The sequence below is a fragment of the Falco naumanni genome, chromosome 1 (genome assembly GCF_017639655.2).
Source record: "Falco naumanni isolate bFalNau1 chromosome 1, bFalNau1.pat, whole genome shotgun sequence".
Lineage (NCBI taxonomy): Eukaryota > Metazoa > Chordata > Aves > Falconiformes > Falconidae > Falco > Falco naumanni.
Genome location: NC_054054.1, coordinates 127,196,768 through 127,218,376, shown reverse-complemented (window position 1 = coordinate 127,218,376; position 21,609 = coordinate 127,196,768). Strand labels below are relative to the sequence as shown.

Here is a 21,609-nt window from a genome sequence, read left to right as displayed (position 1 = left end):
CACCCCCCTGTAACCACCCCCCAGGTCCAGGACAGACGCGGGACCTTCCTGAGAGCAAGCAGCAGGAGGCCCTCCCTCTACACCAAGCCAAACATCCAGCTTGTTACAGCCCAGTGTTATGGCAAAATGCAGCAGTTCTTTATTAAAAAAGCAGAGCAAAACCCAGTATGAAAAATCACAAACATAAACCAACCAGTTCACACAAAAGTTCATTTTCCAGTTGCCTCTTAAACCATGTACCACAAGTTCATCTCCCCCACCACACTCTCACTGCAGAAACTAGCAGGAGGCTCTTATTGTGCTGCCCTGACAGAGGCCTCCGCTGCCCCCCATTCAGACCTTCACATCCCTTCCCTTTCTCAGGCCACGTGAGGACTGTGAGGACACGTGGTGCTGGGAAAAGGAAGCACCTTCTCCCCTTTGCGCTCTGAGAAGCGGCTCCCCAGCGGTGAGTCACAAGCACCTTCTCCTGGGTAAGGCCCAGAAAATGGCACTGTCCGCTCCACAATCCTGAGAAGCCAGCAGGACATTTTTGCCGTCTGTCATACCAGAATGAAATTCGAATGCATTTTAGCCACAAGAACTCCAGCCAATGGTTGCAGTTCACAGTGAGGAAGCACAGATGCTGACCCCCAACATCCCACCCCACCCTTTCCATGCCAGTCAGTGTGGTATAGGCTTGAACCATGGCCAAAGACCAGCTGCCCAACATGGATATGGACAGCCACTGCACAGCAGTCTCCCTCTGCGTAGCTGTTTCCATACATAACAAATGCGCATCTACCACCCATTGCTGCAGCCAGAGCTGTGGAAGGTAAAAGAGCCAAAGTGTGCCCAGCCAGCTGCTGCTTCCATCTGTAAGCAATGGGTATGAAAGCACAGCTGGGTAAGATCTGGTGTTTGCAGCAGCTTCAGGACCCCATAGGCAAAGGAAATGGCACCCACCTACACAGAACTGTAAACGCTGGTGTCTGTCATTCATCAGGTTTCACTGTTAACAGCCCTGGCATCCAGACAAAAGACTTCAGAAGGAGCGCTGCCCAGGGAACATACAACCCCCGGTAACACAACAGGGCATGCCGACAAAAGAGTGGTGCTGTATAAAAGGACACAGAAACTAGTTCAAATGCAGTAGCAGTGCAGGGGAAGGGCCCCACATAATGAACTCAGATCCACGAGCCTCTATCCCAGCCCTGGATGGTTGTTTCCTCCTCTCCTTTATGTGGCTGGGAGCAAGAGTTCTGAAGAGTAAGAACAATTTTCTGTGTTTTCAAGCCTTTGTGTCACCCCACTCTGACAAACTGTCCCACTTAGAAGAGGCTGTACCCGAGTTGCTCACCCTCTTCCTGACAGCAGATATCTGGATCCCTTAAGCCACACTCTTATTTCCTAGAACTGTGGGTTCCCAAGGGGGAGCCCTGAACATATGCCATGATGGCATTCTGCAAGAAACTTGCTCGCTGGGCCTCTTCTTCCTTCATCCTGGAGATGTCAGCCTCTTTCGTTCTCAGCTTCTCCAGCAGCACAGAGATTTCACTTTCTTTGTCCAGCAGTGCCTCACGGTGACTACTTGATAGGGCTGTGAAATAAGAGCAGCATTCGAAAATTAGGGTGCCCTAGAATAGACAGAACATGTTACAGGCAAAGGCAACAGAAGCAGGACGATCACAGGCACACGAGAGAAGCTGTATGAGACAGCATGAGAGGTTTTGCACAAACAAGATGTTACACTTGACTGTGCAGGAAATCCAAACACTTTGCTTGCTGTGCAGCTCTGGGTAGTTATCTGAGTCTTGCTCTCTATAAAGTGAGGACAAGAGTCCCTGCAAATACATCAGGATGGAGGGTACAATTCACAACTGTACGCACAGGCAGGAAGCATTGCTGTCGCCACCTGTAAGTGCAGCTCACTTCCAGGCCCAATGCTGGGTAACTCAGCGTTACCACTTGAAGCATGAAAGGATCCATCACCTTTCAGCTGTCTTTCCAGGGCTGCAATCTTCTCTCTCAGCCCGTCCTGTGCTGTGCGTTCAGCTTGCAGGTGTCCAATGTGCTCTTGTAATTCCACTTTCACTTTATTCACCTCTGTCACTTTCTCCTCTTCCTTACTCTTTAGGTCCTGACACACAAAGGAAAGTCCATGAATAACCAAACAACTTCAGCAACTTGGCCCTGCGGTGACTGCATCTCTACTCCAGTCCAAATTACCTGCTGAAGTTCCTCTAGCCGCCTTCTGAGTCCATCAGCATGCAGGCTCAACTGATTGGCTTTGGCTTGGGCTTCAGCAATCATTTGTTTTTGCTTAATGCAGCAGTTCTGAGCTTCATTTCGTGACTCAGTCATCAGCCGCAGCTTCTCTTCTAGGTGTTCTAGCTGTTGCCGCTGTAACACACAAAGGAAAATAGATCAGTTCCATTCCATTCCTGCAAAGGGACTCTCAGCTTTTTGTTGTCAACTGAGCAAACCCTTGGTTGAGTCAACTGGCACTGAAGAACAAGCATAGGACTTAGCCATAACAGATAAGGCACTTCGCCCTTGCATTCAGGGGTAAATCTAAGCTGCTTTCTGTTGCCAGTGAAAACATTCTGGTGGAGACGCTGCAAGGCCAATTCACTCACTGAGAAACAGAGGCATGTCCTTGGCAGAAGCACCAACGCCACTGCCAACGGTTACAACTAATGCTCTACCTTCACTTCCTCTGTATCCCAAATGGCTCTGAAGCACTGCTACACGCAGCTAGGCAACTGCTGTGTCCCACCACACACAAAGCAGCTTTTATACATTTGTAACTCAGTAAAGCATTTTCTTTTGTGACGTCACATGTAAGTAAACACTTTAATAGCTTTGGTGTATTTTCCTTACGCCTTGTTCCCTTTCACAGGATGTTGACTTCATTGCCATTTTCAGAAAGTTCAGTTCTACAGTGAGTTTTAAATCCGGCAGCAGTAGCCACCTGCAGAAATTTCTCTAAGTCCAGGGAAAGGAGCAGCCCATGAGAGCTGCTGTTAAATAGAAGGATTCACATCAGTTCTGTTACTACTGGGAAGCACGGAGCAGGTGGGGACAGTGGTTATGTTCTGGAGACAATTCAAAGCAGCGTTTTCAGAACTCCTTCCTCAGAAATCACACTACTTGCAGGCCAGTGAAACCCAGAGCAGGGAGTTACTCATCAATTCCCCAAGACAAAAACATAGGCTAGGCAGACAAATTCACTCCTTCCCACAGAGGCAGTGTCCACAGACAGGTCTTGTTCTTACCTCCTCCAGCCGTGCCTGATTCCGGACTTTCATTAACTCCTCTTCAGCACGGCCTCGCTCAGCAAGTGCAGCTGCTTTGACTTGGCTCAGCTCCTGCCACAGAAACATGAAAGATAATTCCAGGCAAGAGAACCTGCATCCCTGCAACACTGACCAGAAAACATTAGCAGCTTCCCATTGCAGACAACAATGTAACACAGCTGTCTCTCTCACTCAGGGGCAGAGAAAACAAACCTAGGCTACATAACCTCTTCTCGCCCCACTAAAATCAATGAGAATTGTTATATGAAGTTATATGAAGGCAAGTAATGGGTCAAGCTTTCCAAAGACAGGGGAATAGGAGAAGGCAGTGCTGGATCTAGCTGAGGGACAGATAAGGAAAACCAGGCTACACTACTTGGAACCACATGGGAAACCCATGAAGTCAAATCCTGGTAAGAATCTGACCATGTTCAATGGGATCTTCAGTTTTGTTCAATCAGATTCTAGAAATGTCTCCTTGGAACCTTCTCCTTCCTTAGTCCAAAGCAGTGAAAAATAATTTTAGCTGGTGAACGGCTATTTCCTGTTCCTCCCTACAGCACATGGCAATCTTTACACAGGCCAGCTATGGAAGATTCCACAAACCTCCTCTGGAAGCCTTCTCCTGCCACTGCTACCTGAGCATTCCAAGATGCCTGGAGCATCCATTCTCACCTCCTCCAGAGCTATCCTGATGGCCTCCAGCCTCTGGATCCTGTCCTGCATGGAACGTTCACTGGTCTCAATGTGCTGTGTCATATGACCCACCTGCAAAGCAATAGAAACCATTTAAGCAAGTGCCAGAAACCCACTTGTCTCTCCAGGCATAGCAGCACGGCCATTTGGCATGAGATAGAGCATCCTCTCATTAACCCACCTCCCACCAAAGAAGAACTCTTACCTCCCTCAGAGATCCACTAGGAAACTGTCATGCAGATAGAATCTGCCCTCTAGAAACTAGGAACTTCAGACAGAGATCCCTTCCAGGCCAAGATGAAAGGTACAGAGTCCAAGCTCTGATCTTCAAGTGGTATTGAAACACCAGAGGTGCATTTTCTAGTTGTGCCTAAAATCTTCCTGGCCTATGTCTTTTCTTACAAGATTTCAAAATCTTCAGAAAAATCTATCCGTATAACTTTATTTTTGAGAGATTCTACACGTCAATAGACACTCCAAAAGAGAATTGATCACAGCCTCTTGTCCTGTCCACACTCAGACAGAATCCCCCTGAAACATAACAGAGAAGGAACTGGCAAGCTGAACCCTGTTAAAGGACTGGTTGCATACAGCACATATGCCTCAATTTCCTCTATTAAGGCATCTTTGTCAGCAAGCACCACAGGACTGCTTATTCAGAATTACCTCTATGCATCACAAGCCTGATGCAAGGGCCAGCCTCCAAGCCTCTTTTGTAGAATCATGTACCACTCTGGTCCATACTCTTGCAAGCTACAAAATCTTACTAGCTAGTAGAATGTCTTGTCATCTCTTCAGCTAGGCTTTGGTTGTAAAAATGGCCTATTATTCCCACAGTTAAGACCAAGTCCACTAATTTTTAAACTTGTTTAAGAGTAGCTGACAGCAATGACCTCCAGTTGCACCTGCATGTCAGGATCAAAGACTAACCTCAGTATGCTGCAGAATGCCCATTCTTACCTCTTTTACCCGAAGGGATTCCATGTCTTCAAGGCTTTGTTTAAATCTTTTCTTCTCCATTTCCAGGTGTTCTGCAGATTAAAAGCAGGCATATTGCAATTACAGCATTCATACCACGCAGGCTATGTCTATACTCTATCACAAACACTTCTACCCGTTCTCCTTGGCTGCCTTGCACCCATGGACAGCAATCCCAACCCATAGGTGTCCATGTGCCGTTTCTGCTCCTCCACTCACCCTCAGCACGCATGGCCCGCAGCTTCAGCTCTGCTGTTCTGTTTGTCAGGTCTTGTTTTACCTGGAACAGCTGATCCTGCTGAACTTTGCACTTCTTCTCCAACTCATCCACCTACAAGGGAATTACCACCACAAAGGATTTTCTCTTCCTATTAGCAGAGAAAGTTGGCTGTACAGAAAAATCAGCAGACACACAAACAAGGATCAAAGTAAAGAACGTATAAACAGAGCAGAAGTAAACCATGTCCAAACTCCCGCTTCTCAGCCTTGGACTTGCTTTCCTACCTGGTTTCTAAGAAGCAGATTTTTCTCACTGGCAGCAGACAAGTCATGCAAAAGCTTGCCTTCCCGAACAGCACCTTCCTGCAAACAGAGTCAAAATTAAGAACCTGTACTCATCTTAGTTCTTGCACTGCCAACCTACTCCAATCAACACCACATCCAGCTAAATCCCACCTACCCCATAAACACCATGGCTCCTCTTCACACCTAGCACTCACCTATCTCATCCACACAAGAATTTTTGTCATGGTAGCTGTGGTTAACTGGCTACCTGATGGTTGTAAAAGTCACGCTTGCCTACCCCATTCAGCATCCCCCAAATCTACACAAACCAGGCATGACCTGGCACCCTACTCTCAAACCTGACCAGGACTTTTCCAGCTGACCTGCTTCTGCTGCTGGAGCTCCATAAAGTGGCACTCAGCCATGCTGGCTTGTTCCTGTTTTACAGCATTCAGAAGTTCTCCCAAGTTGTGCACCTTCTGCTCAGACAGAGCCAGGGCAGCTTCAGTCATCTGCAGCCTATACAGAGAAACACTTTCTAGAGTCCCTTATAAAGGAGACGCTTCCAGTGAGCTCTCTGTGCCACACAGTACACGATGTTAATGCATATTTGGCAGTGGATGCCATCAGGCTTGCTAAATGAGGTATTTTAATTCCTGCTAGTGGAAGGTATCCCTGCCCATGGCGTGGGGGAGGAATTAGATGATCTTTAAGGTCCCTTACAACCCAAACCATTCTGTGATTATATTTTTTTGTTGCCCCTGGGAAAAAGACACTGCATATCTCTGCGCCCAACAGCCTCTGCAAACCATAAGTGACCTGGGACTTCTCAGAGCCTGGTGTTCTGGTGCCTCGTTGCATTTTCCCCATGTTGTCTTCCATGAGCTGTTTTCCACACCTGGACCACTCCAGGATTTGCCCACTCTCACAGGAAAACAAAGGTAGCTACTTTACACCACTACAAGGTTGTTTAAAATTAGGGATAGAATTTTAAACACAGGTAGCAGGAGTGATTTGCTTAATCTGTATATGAGGGACATGACCACACTGAGGCATGGCATGATGGAACTACCTTTACCCAACAGAACAGAACAAGCCAGGCTCATCGATGTTTGAAGTCTAATCACTGTCATGTGCACGTGGCTTTACACAACCTAACACTTTTCAGGCAGCTCAACCTCATTGTTTCTAAGCGTACAGTCTTACTGGTCAGGTTCCTCCATAGCTGCAGTGGTTCTCAAAGGATATTGCCAACTGCCAGAGGAAGCAGGTACATACTCTTGCCAGGCTGTGAACTGTACAAGGAACATGTCCCCATCCCCACAATCCTTTTTTTTTTTTTTTTTTTTAATCTTTTCACCCTCTGTAATTCACTTGCTTTTACACCAGTGCACTGTAATTTTACTTAAAAGCAAGCTAAATATCTAGCATGGCAAACCCAAAGGCCTGATCTGACCATAATTTCTGGATGCTACTGCAGAACTAAGCGAAATAGTAAGCCAGGCGCTCTACAAGATTATCCCTTTTCTGAACGGTTCTGCTCAGCGTTGCCTATACAGCACAGAACAGAGGGAAGGCGAAGGTTTTTCTCCTCCATACTTGGCTTTCAGTGAGTTCATAATAGAGTGCTGCTCATCCAATGCTTCCTGCAGCTGGCTGACTCGTGCTGCAGATATCCTGCATTTGGGGGGGAAAAAGAAAAGAAAGAAGGGAGGAGAAACCCAAACAGGTAATTTTTACCAGGAAATGGAGAGGACCCAGTTCTTTCAAAGAGCAGAAAGCATTCAGAAATACAACTCACCTGCCGCTCCTGGCTATTTCTTCTCTCTGCTTATCTATAGTGTCCATCAAATCCAAGAACTGTGAACAAGGCAAACATCAGTAAGAAAACTAACTGCATCAGCTTGAAGCATTTACATTTCTCATCTTTCTCTTCCTAGTGACAGCTGAAGACAGGTCAAGCTGCTCTACTGAAAGCAAGCAAACTAGAGGTTTGATGGGTTCATCAGCATATCTGACTGAGGTAATCAACTATAGGTACTTTGCACCATTAAGTGTCAGAAGAAAAGCAGATATATTTCAAGGTTTTTACCACTCTGAAAACATCAAACCAGTTGCATAAGAACATAAAGCACAAACATGGGTGAAAAAATCACTAGAACTCCTCCAGAATCCAGAGCGAATATGCTCAGCAGGGCATGTTTCCATACCCATACTGCTACAGATTTGATTCCCGGGCAACCTAGCTCAGAGGAAGGACCCAATTTACTAAACTATGCTGTGTGCCCACCCATGAAGATGCACCTGCAACTTCAAGTGCACAATAATCCTGTCACTGAGTGTTTCATGGGGACACTGAGGGAAAGCATGGGATTCCAGCTGCCCCATTTGAACTGCCAATGGGTAAGACTGCTGACCTGCTTGGTCTTCTCATCCTTCAGACTCAAAACCTCCTTGCTGAGTATGTATGTTCGGTTCTGGGTCTCATTCAGGATAGTCTCACGGTCTTGGTTGTGATTCATGGCTTGTTCTGATGCAGAGAGAGCAGGAGAGCATGCACATGTTTCTAATACAACAGAGCAGCAGGCACTGCTGGAAGATGTAGCACTTGGAATAACACCTGGCTATCAGAAGCACCAGGACAGCAGCCCTTCTCAGGCTGGCCCAGGTAGAGAGACTGCTCCCACCCTACAGACACAAGGTGGGGCGGGTAGAACCAAAGAGAACAGTGTATATGGGGTTGTCAAGACCTCAGCCTCAGGAGAGCCATTCAACTCCACCATAGGTAGGACAACAAAGGACATGCTGCATTGACCATATCCAAACTTGGCTACTCAGAGGCAAACTAGAGTCTCAAGTTCTCCCACATTCACATGACACAATAATCTCTAGTTCAATCCAAATTATTTTTTACCTCTTGCTGGTTAAAAGTGACACTTCCAACTTAACACCATGTAAATGCTGTTGAGAAAGGGAGGGGAAGAGAGCTAGCTCTCTTCTGGAGCAGCAAATGTCCTAAATCCCTCAAGTGGTGAAATGGCAGTTACTGATTCTTTCCTGTGCAATAAGTAATACTTACCGACAGCTTTCAGGATGTCACTAGGAACGTTGTTCCCAGCCAGCTCCAGCCTCTTCAGGGTCTTGTTGCTGTGCAGACAGTTCAGCAAAGCTCGGCCACCCAGAAGCCCAATATTATTCCAACGCAAATCTACTAAGACAGCAAACTTTCACCCCGGTAGCCACACATCTGCTGAAAAGCACAGGGCTCGAGAGAAACCATGCTCCCAATACATCTACAAGCATAGCAAACTGATCCCAGATGGTCTCAGCACAAACACAGATAAACACTATCTCCCTTTTCAAGATGCATGAGTGAGAGAGAACAACAGACAAAGCAGGAAAGGCAAGGATGAATCTTAAGTGCAGTGAAGCGCAGGAAGCCATCACAGTTCAAAAGGTACACAGATTAGCCTCTTTTCATCTCTCGAGCCTTCCTTCCACCACCAGAGTCTCCCAATGAGAAAGAACTGGCATCAAGAACTGTGTTTTCCTCAAGGAAATTCTGGCAAAGTTCCTTACTAAGGGCAAAGCAAGTGTGAAATCTCAGAGTCTGGCATGAGGCACACCAGCAGCACCCATACATGGTAATGAACCCATTCCCTCCTCCACCAAGAACTGTTCTTCTCCAAGCACACAATTCTTCGTCTGCCAGTGTGGTTCCAGAGACTCCAGTTACAGTTCCCACTCTCCAAAGGCCACGGGGATGTGACCTTCTCCCTGCATAAAGCCTGCAAAGCACTCCAGACTGACAGGAATTGGGAATGACACTGACCAGCTAGCAGAGATCAGGGCAGGCTGCAACAAATCTGAAGACGTATGCATGTGCACACACATATGTAGGTGGGCAAAGAACTAGTCACTCTTACCCAGCTCCTGAAGGCTGGCATTTTGTTTCAGTGCCATGGCCAGATCTCCAGCCCCTTGATGGTTGATCTGGTTATTGCGCAGGTCTAGTTGCTGAAGAAAGTTGTTTGCTCCCAGTCCTTGGCAGAAAAAGGAGAAGCCCTCCTCCCACACACCAAGGCTGTTCCATTCCAAGATGAGGCTAGGGAAAATCAGACAGGATGGGAGTTCAAGGAGTAAACAGACAGTTGCAAGAGGTCAAACAACACCTGGATCACAGTACACATTTGAACATCCAGCTCTGCTAACTGACCCAGTATCAAAGAGCAGGATGGTGCTAGGGCCTTGCATCCTCTAAAATGGCACCTCTACTTCTCACTCCTTAACCCATCCCATCCCTTAGAAGAAATAGCACCACTTGACATTCCTACTACCCCAACAAAAAACACCCTCGGCCCTTTTCTAACGTTGTGCACCATCTGGCAGGAATAACAGAAAGACAGGTAGATACAAGTTTTTACCTCCTGATGGATTTGTTCTGCCTAAGAAGTTTTCCCAAAGCCTCAGCTCCCACGTTTCGCAGGTTATTTCCCTGAAACAAAAGTCCCAGGTGGTCAGTAGGCTATGCCCTGCCCCAGTCCAGCTATCCCATCAAACACCACCAGCTGCACCCCAGCTATAATGCTGATTTCAACCTGCCAAAGATAGTTTACATAACACTTGTTTAATGTATCAGTCAGCTTTCCAGAAAATGAAAGACCCCGGGGGGAACGGTGAATACATACACCGCTAGTCTTATGAGGCATCACGACTGGGAGCTCACAAAAATCACAGAATAGCACAGAATCTGCACAGCCCACGATGGGATGGAAAGTGTTGATTCTAGGTAGGCAGAACCACTTCAACACAAGCCATTAAAAAGGGCTCAGCTAGCACCAGCACAGATGGGAAAGAAAGGTGTAGTTTGGGACCGTAGATTCAAGGGAATAGCTATGTGCCAGAGGAATACAGACAGAAAGTCACTCTTGCAGTAGAGTGATCATTTCTGAAAGTGGGTGCTTAGTTCCAAGCCCAGAGTACCTGAAAGACGCAGGCAAGCTGGATAAACTCTACAGAAGTGCAAATCAAACAACTAGTAACTCACTGATTACTGCAGAGACCCAAAGGAAAGTGTACATGCGCCTCATCTGACCAAGGGATAACCATCAAAAACATATACGGTCATAACTTCCTATTAAAACAGAGTAACTAAATTAAAACGGGTAAAGATGAGCCACACAGTAACTTCAGAAAGTCGCAACACGGTGTTAAGGAGGCCAGGACTGAGTTACTCGGGAACAAGAGCTTTGCAGAAGGTACCTCTGCAGCACGCCCTGCAGCAGGGCCGCCTCAATTGGGACCCAGCTCCCGCTCCTGCTGCCTTCCCGCCTCCGCCTCACCCTGTTCGAACAGACTCACCTTCAGATCCAAACATTTGACCGAGGTGTTGGAGCACAGACCATGCAACAGAAGTTTTACACCTGAGTAGAAAAAAAAATAACCTGCCGGTCGCTGCTCCCGCCCGGGCACCGCCTGCGCGCGCTGCGGAGGGAGCGGCTCCCGGCGGGGCGGGGCGCGGCTCCGGTCCGGGCAGCGGCACCGGGGGGAGCGCAGGTCACCGGCACCTCCCGGCGGCCCACGGCCGCACACCCCCGCCCCCGCGGGGTCGCCCCTCGCACTTCCGACGTGTAGCGGCCCGGTGCCCAGCTCCGGCCGGCTGTCGCCCGCACCTCCCTGCACCGACGGCCGCCGCCAGCCCTGGCCGCCCCGGCCCAGCAGCGGTGGGCGTGGAGAGGGCAGCTCCGGGGGGGCGCCGCCCGGCGCAGAGGCCCTTCCCCCGGCCGTGCCCGGACCCCCCTCGGTCCCCCCGCCTAGCCCGGCGTGAGGGGGCCGTCCGCCGGGGGAAGAAGCCACCACGCCCACCTTCCTCGCAGAGGCCGCAGTCGCCGAGCGCCACCTCAGCGAAGGGCGCGGCGCCGGGCAGCAGCCGGCCCAGCGCGCCGCACGTCTCCAGCGAGAGGCTCTGCGCTGCCAGGTCCAGGCGGCCGCGGCCCGGCGCCGCGCCGAGCTCCCGCAGCCGCCGCAGGACGGGCTCCTGGGGGGCCACGCAGAGCCGCGCGTAGGCCCGCCGGAACTCCTCCATGGCCGGCGGCGGGACGGCGGCGCCGCTCCGCCCCCGCGCCAGCCACGTGCTTCCGGGAGGCGGGGACCGGCGGCGCCATGGCTGAGCGGGGCGCCCGCGCCGATGGCTTCAGGAAGGTGCGGGGGAGGCGCTCAGCCGCGGGCGGCGTGGCGGGGGCGGGGGGGGAACGCTCGGCCCCAGGCTGCCCCCGCCCCGCTCATCCGCTCGCTTCTCGGCGCAGGAGACCGTGGACCGGCTGCTCCGCCTGCACTTCCGCGACGGGAGGACCCGAGGTACCGGGGCGGCGGCGGGCGGGGCGGGCAGGGCCCCCCGCCCCCACTGAGCGCTTTGTCGTTGCAGTTAACGGCGACGCGCAGCTGCTGATGGCGGAGATGCTGAACGTTTTCGTCCGAGGTGAGCGCGCCGCACCCGGGGCCAGCCTGAGCAGCCGGCGGTGCCGGTCCCGCCCCATCTTCCCCGCCCCCCCCCCCCCCCCCCCCCCCAGCCCGGCCCGCCGGGCTCCAGCTCTGCCCCGCGGCCGCGCTCCTGAGGACCCGGCCCCCGAGGGACCCGCATGACAACGACCACACACCCCCCCCCAGAGGCGGCGGCCCGGGCGGTGCGGCAGGCGAAGGCACAGGAGCTGGAGCAGGTGGACATCGAGCACCTGGAGAAGGTGCTGCCCCAGCTGGTAGGTGGCTGCGGGAGCGCCCCGGGCCTGGGGCCGAGGCAGGGCCCCCCTCCTCGGGGGAGGCGGGGGGGGGCAGTGATGCTGAGCCGCCTGCGGGTCTCCCCTTACAGCTGCTGGATTTCTAGCGGCCCCCGGTGTACGTGCAGCTTGCCAGCGGAAGATCCCGGCCTGACAGTGAACATCAGGCTCATCCTCAGAGTCTAGCTCTGGGAAGAACAGTCTCAACTTTTTCTCTCCCTGCTGTTTTGCCTCCCTCTCCTCTTTCCTTTACCAAGCACGACAGAGCACCAGGCAACTGCGCTGTCCGCTGTCGGTTGTGAGAAGAGGCTGCCGCACACTTGTTTTGGCCGGCTGAGCATGTCAATGCCTTCTGCCTTGCTGCCTTCCTTTTTTACAGTAGCCTGCACATTGCTCTGTGCGGGTGCTTCTTCAGAGATGCATGGCAAGAGCTAATGGGTGGAAACATCCAAACTTCAGGATCTCATCGCCTCAGCAGGCAGCTGTGGCAGAACCTTTAGGTCCAGCTCCAAGCCTGTCTAATGAATAGGTTAACAGGAGCTCAGTCACGGGCTCTTGCCAAAGGCAGGTAACTGATCTTTATTTTATAAATAAACAGTGTCTGTCCCTCACTACCTTCCAGTATTTCTCCAGGACTGTGACATCAAAGAATGCTTGGAACCTTTTAACCATTTGATAATTCTCAGAAGCTGCTTCCCCTCTGCTATAAATTTGTTCTCACAAAGAAACATCAATAAATTAAAACAGAGTCTCCCTCCCTTGTGTAGGCTTTTTGCTGCAATTAATCATCGAAAGTCAAGTTGCTTCAAAGACTTGCAAAGTTTCCCCCTTACCCACCCTCTTCTCTAATCTTTGTGGGACGAAAGGAAAAAGGACAGAATAACAAACAGCATGTGTGAGAATCCCACATCATGGGACAGCCTGGCCCCACAGTCAGATGGGGGGGAAGCTGTGAAATAAGAAACCTTACACATGTAGGCAGGACCCACACAACTGAACCAGCTTTGTTGGGAAATATATAGCTGGCTGCATGAAAAGCAGCTGACACCAGTGTGTCTTAAGGATCACACACTCTGATGCCGGCTAGCCGTAGTCTTTATGATTAGTAATAGCCATTTTTTCCCCACATTGACAGCTGTAGCCAGCAGCGGCTCAGTACTCTTTCAGCCAAGAGCTATCAAGGTCATTGCTTGGGACGCCAGCCACTTGGAAACTTCAACTAAAACTACAATTTAATACACATTCTGATGACAGTACCAGCTTAAGCAGTGCCCCATCCCTCTGCACTGCAGCTTCTTTGCCAAGACAGCTGTTTGTGCAGCTGTACAGAGAAACCAATGAAGGAACTGACCTAGTTCAGCCTTCAGCCCCACAACCATATGGTAAAAGACAGCAACAGCAAAAAAATGCAAGTAATACTACCTCTGAATGCCCCAAAACCCCAGGGACGAGTTCAGCTACTACAGCAGAAGTGACAGTGAAAGAAAGCCAGTTCATGAGGTATCTGCATGTATTGTTCCATTGCAGGATAGGAATCCTTGAGGCAACTACCTTGGTGAAAAGTCTGCAGTTTTAAATATTGGAGCACCTTGTCCCTCTTAAAGAATTTACTCCTACTTTCTTGCCTTTTCCAGATTTCGAATCCTCGTATCTCCCCCCATTCTGACTCCTACTGACACACAGGTGTCTGAAAACTGCTGCCCTAAAAAGGCTAGAGTTCACTTCCCTGACATACCTGGTCCATACACAACCATTCCTGACTGAAGAGGATCACCAATGTGAGTGTTAGTAGCAAAGCAGCATTTTAATAGCAGCAGCAGCAGCTAAAACTAACTTTTCTTTGCAGAGGGAAAGGGGAATAAGACCTCTAGTCTAGCTACTAAAGGTACCAAATTTTCATTCTCTTGAAAGAGAAGTAGATTAAATCAGGTTTGATGCATAGCTGAGTTACACAAGGGACAAGCACGAGCAGAACTCACTGAGATAGTGCACATTGTTAGCAACAGAAGTCTCCTAATCCTCAGCCCTGTACTTAAACCATGAAAACTACCCCAGTAATAATGCTGCTGCTTGTGTCCCTAACCTTTTCCTTCTGTTTTCCCATATCAGGTACTTGCAGACAATAGTTATGGTCAAAACTGGTGGAATCAAAGTAGCTAAACAAATCACTACTATGTGATGTTGCCTGTGCTCTTTAAAAAAAAAAAAAAAAAAAAAAAAAGACTAGTACATCTGAAAGCACGTTACAACTTCCTACCAACCAGACTGCTTCTGTTTATTGTAACACTGCGAATCAACAACACTAGCACAAGCATATCATCACCTATCATTAACCGTGGCTATAAGCTGCCCCCTGATATATCCTGCACAAATTCTGTGAAATGAATAAGCCTGGAATAGCACTTAAACCAAGATACAGATAGTCCTATGGAGCATAGGCTCATCCCACACTTCATCCACTGATGAAACTTTAAACATTATTTTTAATATGTTTTGTTTTGCTGTAGCATGTCTTTTATAGCCTGTCAAGTGCTGGAAGGGCTTGCTTTGCACAGTAAGGATTTAGAGCAGCAGCTGTACATAGTGCTTCTGCATTCTTCACTGGCAGCAGCCGCACACATTCCCTGTTTATGTTTGGGTGTCATATAAGAAATCCATCAACAGTTTTGCTAAAGCATTCTTCTCCCTCTACTCTGAGTCTCCTTTTTCCTCTTCCACCTTTCTTTCATGCCTCCCCCTCCCTCTGAGTTTCTTCAAAGCATCTGGGAGCATTTGGAAGTAATTAGACCTGAAGGGAAATGTTGGCCAGGCTGGGAGACAATGACAAGTGCCAGGAACCCTGGGTGCCCTTTCTAGCCACTTTGAAGTTCATTCAGATGGTACAAAGCTCCATTTTGCTTTGTTGAAAAAAAAAAAAATGGGAGGAAGGGAATGAGGCATGACAGGCCCATTGAAAAGGGAGCAGGTTCCTGTGAACTGACAGAGAAACTGAGTACTGGGGGAAGAAACATATCAAAGAGACCGACAAAAAGGCCTCCTATGGCCACTCTGCTTTATTACATCTACAAACTGTGCAGATGCACATGTAGTTCAGGCAACAGTTGTATGTACAGGGAAAATGGAAAACATGTTATTACCGTAACATGGAACCCCAGCTGTCCAATGTGAATCCCTGATCCATGGAGAAGACTTCAAATAAAATACAGCACCATGGCTACTGTGGCACTATAGAGTTCATCTCCAGTAAAAGCACAATTCTAACCAACAATATTCATCCCCATACAACATCTGCAGGAGGCGAAGATCTGGACTAGGGCTTCCCTCTGTACACTAATTGCAGTGCAGAGAACAGCTGCTCCACTGTTGAAACATTCAGACCATAGAAGTCCATAGATGGAAGGTCACATGAAAAGACCCTTTTACTGGTTGTTTTTTTTCCCCTTGCTGTAACTGTAATTACTGATGTTAATTACATGTAGTGAAAATAAAACACAGAGCTTGGGGCAGAAACAAACTCCACATGCATTCCATTAACAGATACCTGTGCTCTTTGTTAACAAGATTCTGGTGATTGAAAACAATACAAGTGCAGCGGACCAAGAGGTTCACAGGAAAAGCCTATTTGAACTGTTTTAAGTGACTTAAGCACTTCCTCTTCACTCGCCTTCCAGCCACCTATGCTCAGAATTATCAGTAGCACTAACCCCAGCCAGCAATAAGCAGAGAGAAGTCTTGCTCTAGACAGCACTTAACTATTCAGTTTTACCTATTGGATTGTATCTTTCTGCTAGAATTCAGACAGCTAGACTCAAGTTATGTCTGAAAGTAGAACTGGGAAGATTCGAATTTAAAAATATGGATAGAAACAAAGTCCTTCATAGAAAGAATATAGGAATTTTTTCCCCCTTAATTCTCTGTTCATATTATTTGCATGCAACAAACCTTAAATTTAACCTCTAACCTTGCTTCTGTAGTCACAAAGACCACAAATAGGACTTCCACTCCTCCAAAAGGCGCAACTGGCATCTGAAATAGCAATTTTCTATTTATAACTGATGTTCATACAGATTAGATCTCTCCAGCACCACCAACAATTTCTTACGTATTCTAAGTAGGTTCATCAGAAAAGGGGCACAGCTGACTGCTCACTGCTCCAGCAGCCCAGAATGTTTCATCTCTTTCCACCTACAAAACAAACATAAGAGCATTAAAACACTTAACCATGTAATTTGCACTGTATTGTTTCTCAATAACACGATCTGGTTGCTGAGGGTTCTATACACCTGTGCTCAGGCAACAGTTGGGTAGCACATAGGAGCACTTCTTAGAGAGATGGAATAATGAATTTCGGAGTGGGGAATTTCATCCTACATGTTATTAACATGCATGTTAGAGCATGTTATTAACCTTCCATACCACCTATTAACAGGTAACCTGCACAGGTAGCTGAGAGTTATTTCATACTTTATCCACATAATCTTTACTTGGGAAAGAAAGTTCTACGCTTAAGCGAAATGCTTTGAGCATACTGGAAACGGGAAACAGTAAAGATACTGTTTCCTGCATGATCTGCATCAGTATCCTGATATCGGTCTAAACCAGACCGGCCACAGCAGGGAAACACACCAACCTACTGGTCACAGCCTTCCAGCGATCATTTCATACCTTATGCTATGCTTGCTGGAGCTGATGGCCCTACAGTACCTTCCACAATCAAATACTAAAATTCTCATTCAGGAAGTTAACATTTGGCATTATTAGCCAGGGAATTCCACATAATTCTTCCTAGTTTTATTGCCATTAAGGGGGTTGACTCAACATGGGATGTGGGGTTGGTTTCTTTTTCTGTTTGTTTTTTCCCTCCTCTGCACTGCATCAAAAAATTAATATTGCCAATTGTTTAATTCCTGAATCTTTATCTAGTTACTTTGAATTTTGTATGAATTCTCATATAAAACCACACATAAGCTATTGGTTCTGAGACTAAAAATAAGGTTGCAGTTTTCCAGTCATGGGTAAACCAAGAAAAAATTCATAATGGAAACTTGTTGCAGTCTTAACTATGGAAGACCACTACTGGTTTGCAGCAAAGGTCAAAATCAGAAAGATCGACTAAAAAAAAAAATAAAAAAAAAAAATCAAGAGAAAGCAAAGCACTAAGACTATACCAGCAAAGGAAAAATAACAAGAGATTTAACAGATGACATGGGCCCTTGGTAAGTAGAGTATCAAGTCTATTAGTATTGGAACTACAGCAGCAGAGTTAAGAATGCAACATGTGAAACCCACGACACAGTTAAGACTGCTGCAAGCACATGGATTAGACATCAGACTCAATGTCGTCCAGATCCTGCATTCAGATACTTCTCCAGTGAGAGCTGAGGTTTAAGTCACAAACTGTTTTGTGATTGACAAGCATCAAACCCAATGTCCTCCAAACTTTACGTTGACATCTTCAAGAATATTGTCAGCATCCAACACATTTGGCACAGAGAAGCCTGCCTTTCTGGGGAGTTCAAAATGAGAAGAGCTCTCCTCTGTTTTTATGATACCTGACAGCTTCAGCCATTTGGGTATTTTCCCAGGGGCCCTTCTCAACACCTGTGAAGAAGCTTCATGCACACTTGCTGGTTCTGGCTGCTCACTGGTCTTCCTGTCACTCCCCACTTTTGGTTCAGATTTGGATGGAATTGCTGATTCTAAAGATGACGAGGCAGAAGGAACTAATGATTTGGACAGACATCTGAGGAAGAAAATAAGCAAGTAGAAATAAGCTTGATTTTTTCATAATAGCCATAATAGTACCACCACCACTTAAACTTTTGAAGTCAGATTGAAAAGGCTCTTCGTTTTCATTATAAAAGCCCTACGATTCACTTGATTTAGTCACTGAAATCCTACTTTGCAAAGAACTCGCAAAGCTATGAAGTTAAATATGACAGTATGACTGTTTCAGGAGAAGTCCTTGTATCTTCAGAGCATGTTTCGTTGTAGCAAGACGGGCTCGTTTCACGCTTCCCATCCCTGAAACACTCACCCATTTGCAACTCTATTCAGTCCCAGCGTACCTGGCTACTAATAAATCAGCTGCAGAAGGGGAAACTGCAGAGCTCAGCAGGTCCGATTTCAGGTAACAATCTGTTTAAAAATTAAACCCAAACACTTGTTTGGTAACAGAGACACATCACTCACCAAAGAATCATGTAGCTTTCGGCTCAGCAAATACTATAGTAAATCTCCACCACCTTCCCCCAGCTGAGACAGGATACTTTTAAACTATGACAGTTTCTTTCACAACTCAAGGTGCCCTATTTCATCATTCAGACCTCAAGATCTTGACTTTTTCTTTCAGTGCTCACTGCATCTCAGAAACTTTCTGTGAAGCCAGAGCATGGGAGAAACGGAGATTCTAAGCATATCTCAGAAGTGTCAAAGAATCAGAGATTCAGATCTGTTGTCCCATCTCCAGCCAGTCCACTACTGGACGAGGTCTGTTTCATCGTGTTTCATAGTCATTTGTCTAGTTAACATTCTGAACAACAGAATTTCCTTCTACAGAGTTGTTAGTCTATCATTCTTGTCCCCATAATAGACAACGCCTACTCCATAGCCTAACAAGTCTCAGAAGAAAGGTGCTATGTTTGCATTTGTGCTCAAGCTAATTGACCCAGCTAGCTCTGAAGAGCTTCAGCCATTCAGAATGGGAACATTCACCACTTCTTGAGGACCACATCTTTTGTCGGAGGAACTCTGAACTTAGGAACAGAATTGTTTTGGGTGTGCTATAGGAGCTATACAGTCAGCTGAAGAAGAGAAGAAATTCACTCACCCCTGCTCTCCTCAGATCCAAAATGAATTACAGCAGTTGGAACCAGATTAGCCTGCAGCAAAAGAGGAAAAGAAGGGATCACTGATTGTAGATGCTTTCACAGTTCACTGTGAACATCAGAGACAGGTTAGACAGCTACGTACAAATTCACAGAGTTCAAGCTGAGGTCACCGAACCACCTATAATTCAGAAAAAGCTAAAGTTGTATAGAGCACAGGGCACCTGGAATAAGACAGGAAGCAAAATTCTATGATCTATTCAATTACATACAGATGACGAGACCTGTACAGCAAGTGCTCATTGAGCTGATGACCTGTCATTTGTTTTCCTCTGTCCCCGTATCTCAGGCCATTATATTTCACCCACATTCTCCACTGCTGAGCAGATAACGTAAGTATGATTAAGAATCTTCCAAGACCCGAGTGGCTGATAGCAAGAGAAGGAAAACCTAGGTACATCCTCAGAAATCTAGTCTAGGTTACTCTATTACATTTACACCCTGTCTCTAGTTGGAATTAGTCTAATTTTAAGACCTTTCTAAGATGCAGTCTATCTTTTTATAAATTCAGCCTGAATTCCTAGTTCCTACTTGTCAGAATAATTACCATATTCAAACTTTTTTTTCATCCATTTAGCTCATTATGTGACCTAGCTAACTGTAGGACTGCCTTTTTCATGTCTGCATTTGTCAGTCTGATGATATTTATTTCATCTGTAAATGTTATTAATTATTATTTTGTATTTATATATCTACCTCCAAACCAAATAAAAATAATGAACAGTGTGGCCAGAATTAATAGCAGCCAAACACCAGCCTAAGTGATCTATGTTTTTCAGCAGTTCCTCAGACTATTATTTGAGATGTCAGCCAGCCAAATCATAATTTAGCGTGTGCTTTAATTACACTGTATGGCACACCTTAAAACCGCCGCCCCCCCTCCCAGGACATGAAGCACTGAATCAAGTGAAAGTAAGTTAAAAGTATGTGAATTGAGTCTGTGATCTTGTAAGTACTACCTCCATACAGAAAGACCTATGATAAAAGGATAGTGCCACAGTGCCTTGGCTGACCACATCAATGGAGAGATGGGAGACGCTGCCTGTCTCATTGGGAATAGCCCCAGAAAGGCATGCACCGCACTATCTTCAGCCTTATCTCTTTGCCTACCTCTTCAGCACTCAACAACAAGCAGCAATTTCTGGCCAAACGCATACACAAAAAAAAGCCCCACTAAACAGAGTTCCCATTGCTCAAGTCTAAGAGAACAAATTCTTCCTTCTGCAACTCAGAAGTGCAATAAAGCCATAGTCAGCTTTTGCCACTGCACCATTAACTATCACTCCAGAGAGAAGAGAGACTCTGCAGGGGGATGCAGGGGAGAAAAAAAAAAACAAAAAACCAGGGAAAAATTAAAAAAAGAAAAGGAAGGAAAAGGGGCAATGTCTACAGTCCTAATCAGCAGGCCTGGTTCCTCTTTCAACCTGTTTGTACATTTACCACATTGCTTTACACTTCAGTTTCCCCCATTCTAAGGTGTATATCCATCACACAGGAAGAATGAGATGGCAACTGATGTCTCTCAAGTTATTCAAATGTAATGCACCAGATAGTGGCTGGCTTGTTGCAGTTCACTTGTTATTCTCTGATAACAAATAGCAACAAATCGAAATGATGAAGCTTTGTGTTATGCTTTTAATTATGCCTAAATACTCAACACAACCCAAAGCTTCATTGCTTTACACTCAAGTCTCTTATGTCATGGCTAAATAGCTTTATTCAACTACCTCTGCATAAATATATACTGAATAAAATACAATACAAACATGAATTATGTTCAACATACTACCACATTAAATGACATTATACTGTGGAGAAGTAATTTGTCAGTAGCTCAAATGATGAATAATTCTAAACATAAAAGAAATTATGTTCAACTAGCCCTAAATAATATACAGGATCAGATTCAAGCCAGTAAGAAACAATGATCACAATGTAATAAAATTCAACACCATAAGAAATGAAGATTCATGAACAATTAACACAGACATAAACCAGTTGTATTGTAGAAAGAAAGAGTTAACAAAATTAAGCATGCCAATTAAAGACCTGGCTGTCAGAGGAAATTGAAGTAAAATCCTTAGCTATTGAATCCTTAGATGTTGAATAAACATTACTTGGGAAAATGGAGTCTTAGAAATGCCGTGCAGCCCTAAGTAAAAAAAGCAAGCAGGAAAGCAAGCATTAAAGCAAACTAGCAAATGTTGACATTTACCCAGAATTAAAAAAATAATAAAGATCTTTCAACTTTGGTAGTTAATACTTCTAAGGTCAATAATAAGGAATAAAGGGTTTAGAGAAATACAATTCAAGGATTAAACCAACAAAAGTTACAATAAGAAGTTCAGATAAAGGAAGTCCCTAAAATAATTAATTGGGCAACCCATTATTAAGATCAAGGAATCCAATTAAAGGAGAGAATTTCAATGACTTCTTTGGATCAGTTTTAACATCAGGGAGACTTGGAGAAGGGCAACTGTTCTCGATCTGTAA

The 21,609-nt window shown here is 46.4% G+C and overlaps 3 protein-coding genes across 6 annotated transcripts in view; 1 reads left to right on the top strand and 2 right to left on the bottom strand.

Moving 5' to 3' along the window:
- Positions 1-120: 120 nt before the first annotated feature.
- On the bottom strand, positions 121-11,567 carry LRRC45 (leucine rich repeat containing 45). 3 transcript variants are annotated; one of them, XM_040582290.1, is made up of 17 exons: positions 11,322-11,566; positions 10,818-10,879; positions 9,881-9,951; positions 9,383-9,561; positions 8,536-8,667; positions 7,874-7,986; positions 7,258-7,316; positions 7,056-7,133; positions 5,840-5,975; positions 5,457-5,534; positions 5,172-5,283; positions 4,935-5,005; positions 3,954-4,046; positions 3,258-3,350; positions 2,209-2,382; positions 1,972-2,119; positions 121-1,579 (listed from the first exon to the last, which is right to left on the bottom strand). In XM_040582290.1, exons 1-17 carry the CDS (start codon positions 11,539-11,541, stop codon positions 1,383-1,385), a joined length of 2,016 nt encoding a protein of 671 aa, XP_040438224.1. In that variant the 5' UTR covers positions 11,542-11,566; the 3' UTR covers positions 121-1,382. The 3 variants fall into 3 exon arrangements, with proteins under 3 accessions (XP_040438224.1, XP_040438225.1, XP_040438226.1); XM_040582291.1 differs by having other exon boundaries at positions 8,536-8,664; XM_040582292.1 differs by lacking the exon at positions 7,056-7,133 and having other exon boundaries at positions 11,322-11,567.
- On the top strand, positions 11,550-12,982 carry CENPX (centromere protein X). Its single transcript, XM_040582300.1, has 5 exons — positions 11,550-11,657; positions 11,762-11,813; positions 11,881-11,934; positions 12,123-12,211; positions 12,322-12,982. The coding sequence occupies exons 1-5, from the start codon at positions 11,619-11,621 to the stop codon at positions 12,334-12,336; spliced, it is 249 nt and encodes an 82-aa protein (XP_040438234.1). The 5' UTR covers positions 11,550-11,618; the 3' UTR covers positions 12,337-12,982.
- Positions 12,983-15,264: 2,282 nt separating this feature from the next.
- The window catches only part of ASPSCR1 (ASPSCR1 tether for SLC2A4, UBX domain containing), a 48,821-nt gene continuing 42,476 nt past the window's right edge, over positions 15,265-21,609 (bottom strand). The window contains exons 13-16 of one of the 2 annotated variants that reach the window (XM_040582296.1): positions 19,059-19,110; positions 18,298-18,367; positions 17,782-17,972; positions 15,265-16,414 (exon numbers count right to left, since the gene is read on the bottom strand). In XM_040582296.1, the coding sequence (XP_040438230.1) occupies positions 16,401-16,414; positions 17,782-17,972; positions 18,298-18,367; positions 19,059-19,110 (327 nt within the window). In that variant the 3' untranslated portion in view covers positions 15,265-16,400. Of the gene's footprint in view, positions 16,415-17,781; positions 17,973-18,297; positions 18,368-19,058; positions 19,111-21,609 lie in introns of those variants that run through there. The other variant, XR_005826073.1, reaches the window with a different exon arrangement.

Excerpts from the sequence above, each read along its gene's own strand:
- CENPX (XM_040582300.1), top strand. The coding sequence starts at position 11,619 with ATGGCTGAGCGGGGCGCCCGCGCCGATGGCTTCAGGAAG. Across the intron at positions 11,658-11,761 it reads GCGCCGATGGCTTCAGGAAG|GAGACCGTGGACCGGCTGCT; the intron begins GTGCGGGGGAGG and ends TTCTCGGCGCAG. Across the intron at positions 11,814-11,880 it reads CCGCGACGGGAGGACCCGAG|TTAACGGCGACGCGCAGCTG; the intron begins GTACCGGGGCGG and ends TTGTCGTTGCAG.
- LRRC45 (XM_040582290.1), bottom strand. The coding sequence starts at position 11,541 with ATGGAGGAGTTCCGGCGGGCCTACGCGCGGCTCTGCGTGGCCCCCCAG. Across the intron at positions 7,317-7,873 it reads AGGATGAGAAGACCAAGCAG|TTCTTGGATTTGATGGACAC; the intron begins GTCAGCAGTCTT and ends CCTTGTTCACAG. Across the intron at positions 1,580-1,971 it reads CCTGGAAAGACAGCTGAAAG|CCCTATCAAGTAGTCACCGT; the intron begins GTGATGGATCCT and ends CTTATTTCACAG.